General features: G+C 43.3%; 1 protein-coding gene across 1 annotated transcript; it reads left to right on the top strand.

The window, feature by feature from the left end:
* Positions 1-12: 12 nt before the first annotated feature.
* On the top strand, positions 13-5,906 carry GSTO1 (glutathione S-transferase omega 1). The gene is made up of 5 exons (XM_005416387.2): positions 13-137; positions 1,571-1,793; positions 2,765-2,866; positions 4,998-5,104; positions 5,369-5,906. Exons 1-5 carry the CDS (start codon positions 79-81, stop codon positions 5,520-5,522), a joined length of 645 nt encoding a protein of 214 aa, XP_005416444.1. The 5' UTR covers positions 13-78; the 3' UTR covers positions 5,523-5,906.
* The last annotated feature ends 3,523 nt before the right edge of the window (positions 5,907-9,429 follow it).

Raw genomic sequence — 9,429 nt, 5'->3', positions numbered from 1 at the left:
GGTCACAGCCCCTGTGCTCTCCCCGCAGGCAGCGCGGCGCCGGGCCCGGTGCCCGCGGGGCTGATCCGGCTCTACAGCATGCGCTTCTGCCCCTACGCGCAGCGGGCGCGCCTGGTTCTCCGCGCCAAGGGCATCAGGTGAGCTCCGGCGGGCCTGGCTTCCTCTGTTTCCTACATTAAACATCCCTGAACGAAGTGCTTGGGAAGAGGCTTCTGTGCGTGGTTTTGCTCTGGAGCTTGAATGAGTGTGGTGTGTATGAAAGCAGCTGCATAAAGGCCCAAAGTAAAAACGCCAAGCTGATTTTCTTTTATAATTTTTGCCCTGAGTAAATGTGAGTAGAGACATAACATACACTGTTTGTTTTTGATGTGAGTGGCTGTGAAAATTCTGGACTCTACGGATATTCAGTTGTTTCTGTTGTGTCACTGCCCAACAAAACACACTAGAGAGTGAATGACCTTTTTTAAAAAGGAAATGTACCGTGTTCCTATAACATTGTCTTGTTCTTGTGCTGTAGTAAGTTAATAAAAGTCAGCGTTTGTGTTTGTTTCTTTTTCAAGATAGCCATTTCAGCATTCTTGAATGGTGTCTAGTGTCTCCTTCAGGTACAAATTAAAATTAACCATTTTTCTATCTTTTTTGTGGTTCTGTCAAGTCCAAGGCCTGCCAGTGGTTTGTTAACCAGCACAGGGCTGGGAGTTCATGTTGGAATAGGGAGTGTTAACAGGTCTCTTGAAAGTAAGATGAGAGTAGAGTTAGTTCATTTTGTTTTTTACATGGGTGTTTTGGTTTTGGAAGAGTAGATGCAATAAAACTTCTGGGTCAGTTTAATTCTGTTTTTATTTCGTGTCTTTGGACTGATGTTGCAGCTGGAAGGTTTGTTGTAGCACAGTGATTTTGGAGATGTGATAGTTGCCTTCTGATAACTTCTTAGTTGTTTTGAAGGTTCAGCTGTGTTTAGCAGACCTTTGGGCTTAGTAGGAATTTTCTGGGGTCACACATATAACTCAGCCTATAACTTCTGTTTTTAAATATAGATGTATTTCCCATGTATTTTTTAATCAATATCTATTTGCCTTTACCCTAAGCAGTTGTTCCTTATGAGGCCATAAGTTGGGAAGATAAGTAGGAAGGATGCTCTCCTGATTTGCTCTTTGGTGTAAGGGCAGGTTAAGGTTCAGGTGCATTTCTTAATTGAGGTGTAGCTCATTTGCAGTCAACTCCTTCTTTCTTAGACTGCCCCTGCACTCACATGTGGTAAGTGTGCTGAGTTCTAATTTTTGTTTTTATTCTGGTAGTTTGGTGCTTGTTAAACTAATAAAAGACATGCATGCAGTCTGCAGACAGCCCATTGCAAGTCAGTGCACGCTTTCTCCAGCAAAGTGTGGCAGTACTTCGGTGTCAAAGGATTAGTCCTGCAGACAGCTTCAGAGAAAACAGGGGAGTACAGGGGCTTGAGGGTTCAGCCTCTCAAGTATTGAACTGTAAAGGTGACTGCATTCCACCATGGTATGGGGTAGACTGGAGCAGAACTGAGCCTGTCTGGGTCTTGTTTCTTTTGCTCTTTTAGCCATGAAGTAATCAACATCAATCTGAAGAACAAACCTGAGTGGTACTTTGAGAAGAACCCCTCTGGGCTGGTTCCTGTTCTGGAGACCAGCAAGGGCCAGCTGATCTGGGAGTCCCCAATCACCTGTGAGTACTTGGATGAAGCATTTCCCGGGAAGAAGCTGATGCCTTCAGACCCCTATGAGCGAGCTTGTCAGAAGATGCTCTTGGAAGACTTCTCGAAGGTACTGTGTGATCAGAGTGGGACTGTTTCTGACTTCACCATTGCACCAAAAGCTGCAGCTCTGTTGCTGATGTTGCTTTCATCCTTGAAGGCAGGTTTTGTGTCTGGGATGAGCATTTAGATAAGCAGAGGGCGTATCTGGGGCCTTTTGCTGTGAGCACATACAATCCACTGTGTCTCTGAATTGCTCCCGGATGTATGTGCAAGGTTGGATGCAGGAAGGCATCCAAGCAAGTGAAAGTCTGTATGACTGAGGTCGGGTTTTGAGCATCCTACAGTAGAGCAAAGGTTAGCAGACCAAACCAGCCAAATATTTGAGACCTGGGAAATAACAATTGCTGTATTTTATTCTGGTCCTTTCTGGGGGAAATACTGAGTGAATGCAGGATGTGGGACGTGCCTGACTGAGAGAGCCTAAAACCATGGACAGGAGATGGCACGTGGCTGTAAACACTGGACTTATGTAGGGAGGCTGGTTTTGGCTCTTATTTGGGGTTGGAGCTGGCTGACTGGAATTAACCTCTCTGTACATTCAAACATACAAAGCATGTGATTTGAGGAGTCTAGGAAGTGAAAGTCACATGGATATGAGACAGGAGAGAAAGAAACAGAAGATGCAAAGGATGTGGACAAAGAAAGGGAATAAAAGGGAGAATGTATTTGCAACAGGCTTTTGTAAATAGACTGAATGGAAACAGGGAAGTGTGTTGCAAGAAAGAAAATGTGCAGATAGGAAACACTTTTCACTTTTCAGTTCATTTGTATTAATTCTTCCTCTAGGCTTTTGCTTGCCTTTTATGAAGTATAGAAGATTTTTATCAACGGACTTTATGTAGCTCTTTAATGTCAAATCTCTTAAGATTTAATTTGCATTTAAGATCTCAATATCTAAGTTAATATTTTAAGTTTTGAGTGACTAACTTGTATTCTTGTAATAGGTGCATTAAAAACTTTATACTTTCCTTTGTATAGATAACATCCTTGCTTTTCAAGCACGTTTTGGCAGTCAAAGATGGACAGGACACCACTGCACTGAAAGCAGAGATTGCTGAAAAGTTTGGTAAACTTGAAGAGGTGAGAGTATTTCATGATAACAAGATTGCCAGCCTTTATATGTTGTCTTTTTACCTTTCATGCTGTGGCGTTAGGAGGTAGATCTCTCATTTAATTGGTAGTTACCACAAGAGACAATCTCTCAATTTATTACCCTCAGCCTAGGATGTACAATGGCACCATTGGAATAAATTTCAAGGACCAAAATTAGCTAAACTAAACTGACTGAACTTTATCTAATTATAAAGACTGTGTAGACTTGTAGAGATTTTTGAATTCTAGCAGACTGCTGTTGTCTTGGATATCTTTGTTCTGCTCTAAGTGAAGGAGACCTTGCAGCATGTGCTAAGAGCAAGGGCTGAAGCGTGAGCTGCTGAAAAGCATCTGTGCTGAACCTAACCAGTGGAGGTACCTTGGTGATGACATAAAATCTTTTTCATTCTAGAGCTTATCTTTGGGGGTGGGTGGAAGCAGAATGTAATGTGTGCTTTGTAGAAATCCAACCCTGGACCATGTTCTGCTACTGGTGGTGTAATGCAAGTTCAGTGGAGCTCCAGGAAGTGTCAGGTGGCTTTGATGCTGTTAGCCACTTGACAGTCCGTGTCAGTAATGGTTATTGGCTAATCTGAACAGCTGTTGCACTTGTCTCTGTCATGAATCCATTCCTTCTGTCTTTAGCGTCCACAGCCAATGCTTGGGTGGATCAATGAAGAACAGTTCCTCCAGAGTATTTCTGTTCTGGTGCAAAGCTGCCAATAACCTTTTAATTCTTTCCTAGTTCTCCTAACAGTTCAGTGCATCCTGCTTTCCCATCCCCTTGGGCTTGCAAAACACAATTGTTTCCAGGGTAGTCTTGTCCATCTGGTCAGACTGAGGCTGGAGTAGTGTGGATGACGAGTTCCTGGGGGAAGTTGTGTGTTTCACTTCCCTGAAATACAGATGTATTAAACATAAGTGAAGGATTAACCTTCTTCCTGCTTGATTAATACTGCAAAATAACTTGCTGTTCCTTCATTGTCTCTATTTGACTATACCCTGAATGATTTTACAGCAGCAGCTGATGGTCAGCTGTGAATGAGAGGCTGAAACAGAGCCATGCAAACTTCCCTTAGTGTATTGCAAGAGATATTCCAGAGGGGAAGTCCTTTGGAACACTTCTGTATTTCGATTTCTGCTGCCCGACAGAGGGGGCTGTGTTCCCATCTCTGCCCCTGTGCAGCTGCTGGTTGTGTTCTGCCAGACACCTGGGAGCTCAAATAGCTCCATGCTTCCTGAAGGGCTGCTTCAAGATTTTTACTAGTTATGGACAGGCAGTAAATGCCATGTGAGTGTATAGGGGGTGTGTGTTCAAAAAGACCAAGACTTGTAAGGTATTTTGAGTTCCACCTTTGAAACACCAGAGTGCCTGAAAATAGAGCCACTAAAGAATCTAGAGCCACTAATCTAATGAAAGAAGAGAACAGGCTCTGGAGGGTCCTTAAAGCGTATTAAACTTGTATGACCATGGCACTTAATGCATCAGAGTCATAAATGTAACAGGAGAGCTTGCTGCATGCTTTGTGGCCCTGCTTTCTGTGCTGAGCTGTGAGTAGGATCTCTTTCTGGTGTAAGTTACACTTGTTTCCTGTTGCCTTTGCACCTGGAATCAAATGCTGTTTGAGATGTAATGTTAGAAATGCTTCCCTGACACCACTTGGCCTCAGTGCCATGGGAAGAGAGTCCCTGCTAAAATGGTGCTCTAATTTAGCAGGATGATTAATTTAACTGGATTTATTGCTCAAGAAATGAGTGTTTGCTGCTGTGTTTGATTAGTCAGTGCCATTTATGCTTTATGACAAGCAAGATATCACAAACATTCTGAGCTAAGCTCCTCTTTGTGCACATGCTGCAGCTTGTTAGTGGTTCATATTTCGTGACAGATTTTGATCTTCTGGAGAAGAGCTGGGCTGAGTTTGTGAAATAGCAGCTATAGTATTAATCTTAACTATATTGACTCCGCTAATACTGCGTGCACAAGAGAAATGTTCTGTATCTCCTTCATTTGCTCACTGATCCCTGTAGTGTGCCTGCCCTCCACTGTGCAGTGGGGTTTTTGTGTAGTGTTCTGCTGCACTTTTCCTTGGGGGTAGCTGAGACCTCTCACCCTTCCCAGGTTCTGTCCAAACGCAACACGGTGTTTTATGGTGGGGACTCAGTCTCAATGGTTGACTACATGATCTGGCCATGGTTTGAACGTCTGGAACCATTCCAGCTGAAGGAGTGAGTACTTTGCCTGGCTTCTGGTGTGTTCTGAAGTGCCTCAGTATCAATATTCCTGGTGTACCCTGCAGTAGTGGGCCACTCTTGGGGGCTGCTGAAGAAAGCTTGTATTGTGTTGCAGTTTGGGGGAAGCATCCTGCTTTAAACTGGACATTGTACTGGGACAGAGAAAATAGTAAAGTGGAACTTTTCAAGCTGTTTTGTTTCCTTGATGCCCTCCGAATTTTCCATTTGGGTTACTCAGTCTCTTTCTTTTTCCTGTAGCTCTTTGAATCACACTCCAAAGCTCCAACGCTGGATGGAGGCCATGAAGGAGGATCCTGCTATCAAGGCTACAATAACTGACCCACAGATATACAAAAACTACCTCCAGCTGTATCTGAAGAACAGCCCTGAGGCATGTGATTATGGGCTCTGAGGTGCTAGTAGGAACGTGCTGGCTGAAGTGTTAGTGCTGTTTTTCAGTGTGGGAAGTCAGTGTAATTTGGTGGAGGCTCTTCTGTGATTGCATTCATAATGGGGAATAAATCTGTGCTGAAAAGGCTGAGAAACCTTCTGTGAACTCCACTCCTTCCTGTTGGGGGAAAGATGTGCTGGCTTCAAGCAGGAGATGGAAAGTCATTGTTGGCCATGAATATTTCATAAAGGAGAATGTATCACCACTCAAGAGGTGATGGTCTGTAATCTCTGGGCTCTTTCTAGGCTTTGCAGCGGGCAGTCCCTGAACTGATGCTGTTACCTGATTTAAATATTGTAATACTCGTGTCTTGAAAATGAATAAAAAACAAGCAATGCCTTCAAACAGTTTTTCCTTCCTGTTTCTGTGCAGCTGTTAGTCACTGGACTGGTTCTAGTAACAGCTTCTAGTTTTTGTTAGATATGCTAGGAGAGTGTATGGTTATAATCCTTCTCTGCCCTTCTGAAGTACTGGTGTGTTTATTCTAGGTTCTAACCTAAAGGCTGGAGTAAGGAGTAAAGCCAACAAAAACAGTATCCTGAACAGAAGGACATTGATTTTCTGTTCTCAGAATTTGAAGCATTGCTCTGCTTTCAAGGTGTAGGTAAAATTAGAGAGCAGAAATGAAAGGAATTTAGTCAGAACATTATACTGGTGATCATCAGGTAAGTGGCAGGATCAGAGCTTTTTAGTTGAACATCTCTGAAGCTATCCTGTATATTGCAGTGTTAATATAGCACTGTGGGGACAAGATTATTTGAAGCACAAGCAGTCACAGGAAAAACTTCTTCCTCTCCTGTTTTTTCCTTTTTTTTCCTGTTCACATCTATGACTCATTCTGATGGTACTCAGTTCTGTATGTCTGTCAGAGCACCAGCAACCCAAACTAGCCATAATTCCAGGGGATAAGCACACAGAAAGAAGTAAGGCAAAGCAGAGTGTCCAAGGGCAGGGCTGTGGTTCCTGTGAGGATGAGGTGGTTGTCATGAGAGATCCAAGACTGTTCCTGTCTGCCTCCCATTGCAGTGAGGTGAGGTAGCATAGCAGAATATGGTGGTTCATGGATTTCATGGTAATTGAGATGCTGGGGTCTTGGAGCTTTTCTGGAGGAAAAGTAGACTGATCTTTTTCCTGTAACATGTTCTGCCCTAGCATGGTAACTCTGAGGTGGTGCATGCTTGTGTAACTTCAAGTAGGAAAGAGATTTGATGAGGAAAAAAGAATGAGCAGGAACTTGGTCTGTCAGCCTGTGGCTGTTGGAGGGGCTTGTTTATGCTCTTCCTAGCTTTAATTCAAAGTATGCAGCTTTTCCCCTCCTGTTTATCTTTGTGGCTTTTAAACACATCTGGCACTACTTAGAAAAATAATCATTATACTGCTGTTCCTTCTAGAATACTGTAGTTTTTAAAAGAGTTTCCAGTTGGGAAGTGATGCTACACATGTTTCATAGATTGTCAGAGGACCCAGAGGGAGCCAAGAGCTGTGAAGTGTTGTCAGGATGTGGATCTGGGCCCTTTCATTAGATGAAAGGAGGGTTTGAGCTTTATAAAGCCAATGTCTGTGAAGTAGTGTTGGTGGGATCTCAGTGGCAAGCTTCCAAGAATTAACTGCAGAGCATTTTGGATTTATTAGCAGCTCTGCTTTGTGTAGGGCTTGTTAAAAGCTGTTAGGATAGTGCTAGAAATATATTACAGTTTGCTCCAATGTGTTATTTGACTGTAGTGGGAGATGTGACATTAGGGAGATCCAGTAATAGGTTAAGAGCAGAGATCAGCATCCAAAAACTGAACTAGCTCCAGCCAGACCACAGTAACCCAGAGATTGTGTTATCTGAACAGAAAGAAATGCTCTCCCCATCTTTATTTAGTGCCCGTAGTGTACCATTATAAATGTGCTACTTCAGCAGAAAAATAGTAAAATGAAATATTCTGCCTTATAATTTACTGTTAAATATCTGTGTTCTAAATCCCCAGGCAGACAGCTGGGGTCTTGAACTCATTACAGCACAGCAAGAAATGCAGGCCTCAGGCAAAGTGTTTTTAATGTGGTAATGAATATGCAATACTGGCCCAGTCTTGAATGGAAAAGACAAGTTATGTGGAATGGACTGGCTCTCTCCTTTCTGGGTGGATGGGTGTAAAGGAGACATTTGCATTTTCAGCATTGGTCAACAGAGGAGAAAGATGGAAATCTGTAAGGAAAGGATCAAGCAGATGAACAGCTCTCCCCTTTGGTCAGAGCTCTCCTTAAAACCTTCTGTGGATCAGGCAGTACAGTAAGTAGGTCTTTACCTGCCTTCTGCTCCAGGTTTTGCCCTTGAACATGGTTAGTGCTCTTGCTTTCAAAAAAAGAGGATGCTTATTTGTTTGTTTTCTGTCATTGTGCCACCAAATATAACTGCTACTAGCACAGGTTGAAAAAGATAAATTCAGTATCAAGGAAACAAGGACAGAGTCTGTCTTATAAAAATAGTGAGTTTAGTAGCATGATGGATAATAGATAGCAGGTTAGCAAGGCACTGGGCCTTGTTCTATCCTGCATTTGTAGCATGTCCCTGTATCTTTACTGACATCCTTGAGGTGTTTGGTACCCTCAAACAAGATGTGTTCCAGTGTTTGTTCATTATAATTTTAAGGTCGCTTATATTGAAGCTAAGAGAAAGGTAGAGGGGAGCCAAGACAGGAGGAAGGAATGGGGATCCCAGGTTCTCAGATCTGGGAAGTTTTGCTGAGTTTTGGTTGAGTGGGAACCTGGGTGAATGTGACTGCAGCTATAACAGAAGGCCCTTGCTTAGGGAAATTGTTGAGAAGTTTCTGTCTAGGGAGGTATTAAAAGGGCCAGTGTTTCTTGCACTGAAAGTGGTAGTAACTGGATATACTGGTTTGAAAAGTTTCAAAATTAATGTACTACAGACACATGGAACACTTGTGTCAACTTCACGCAGATGCCTGTGGATTTGTTGCTTTTTCTAGTTAATCAAAAAGGAAGAGAAAAGGGAATCTCAACTTTTTGCTGTTTCACTTAATCTCAGATTCTTGCCATGCTTTATTTAGCAGCTGTCTGTCCTGCTCAGCAGACAGGCCTGGCTGTGCGTGCATGTGTTGGGCATGAGGTGTTGGCACAGTGTTACATGTCCTGGGACTGTTCTCCCCAGTTTTCCACTGTCATGGCATCTGTAATGTTCTCCTGCATTAGCAGGGTTTGAGAACTGGCTGTTTGTTTTCCTCTCTCATGTCTTTACTAGCAGCCTGATTATTTCACCACTGTTCCTTGGACACGGATTTCACTTGAGAGTGGCTCATGAAAATGCAGTCCCTCTAAAGTCATGAGGGCAGGGGCATTTTACCAAATCACTCCCATTGTCTGTAAGATAGAAACAGTCTTTTCTACTGCTGGTCCAAAGCCAACAGGGATGGCAGTTGCTGATTTATCTGAATGAAGTAATGATACCGTGTGATGTCATTAGTATTTTTCCCCTTCTACAATTTGATTTACTAAAACAGGAATTTCAGAACTTGTCAGTGAGATGCAACTGTGCTTGGGGTAGAGTGTGACAGCTGTTTAGCAGTCTGCAATAACACTGTATCTGAGTCCAGGAGGGAGTGAGAATGCAGCTGGAATGAAGGGCTGATGTGTGGAGCGTGTTCTGTGCCTCTCACAGCATCTTCTGGCGAGCAGGAAGCAGCTTGTGAGAGCTGCAGCACGTGCTGCAGGTGTGTGTCTGAGAACCACCACCCCTGGCAAAGCTGATGGAAAAAGCCATCTCTCCAGGGGAAAGGGAGCCAGGAATAGGGGCACTGAGCAGCCACAAGCTGGGTAGGGAATAGACAGTGTTTCCTGTAAGCTGCAAACCATTTGCATGAGTCAC

This window comes from Geospiza fortis, unplaced genomic scaffold (genome assembly GCF_000277835.1).
Source record: "Geospiza fortis unplaced genomic scaffold, GeoFor_1.0 scaffold130, whole genome shotgun sequence".
Classification (NCBI taxonomy): Eukaryota; Metazoa; Chordata; class Aves; order Passeriformes; family Thraupidae; genus Geospiza; species Geospiza fortis.
The sequence above is the reverse complement of the archived record's forward strand: the minus strand, read 5'-3'. Positions and strand labels throughout refer to the sequence as shown.

Coding starts and splice junctions, on each gene's coding strand:
- GSTO1 (XM_005416387.2), top strand. CDS start 79: ATGCGCTTCTGCCCCTACGCGCAGCGGGCGCGCCTGGTTCTCCGCGCC. Junction 138..1,570: donor CTCCGCGCCAAGGGCATCAG/GTGAGCTCCGGC, acceptor TTGCTCTTTTAG/CCATGAAGTAATCAACATCA. Junction 5,105..5,368: donor GAACCATTCCAGCTGAAGGA/GTGAGTACTTTG, acceptor TTTTTCCTGTAG/CTCTTTGAATCACACTCCAA.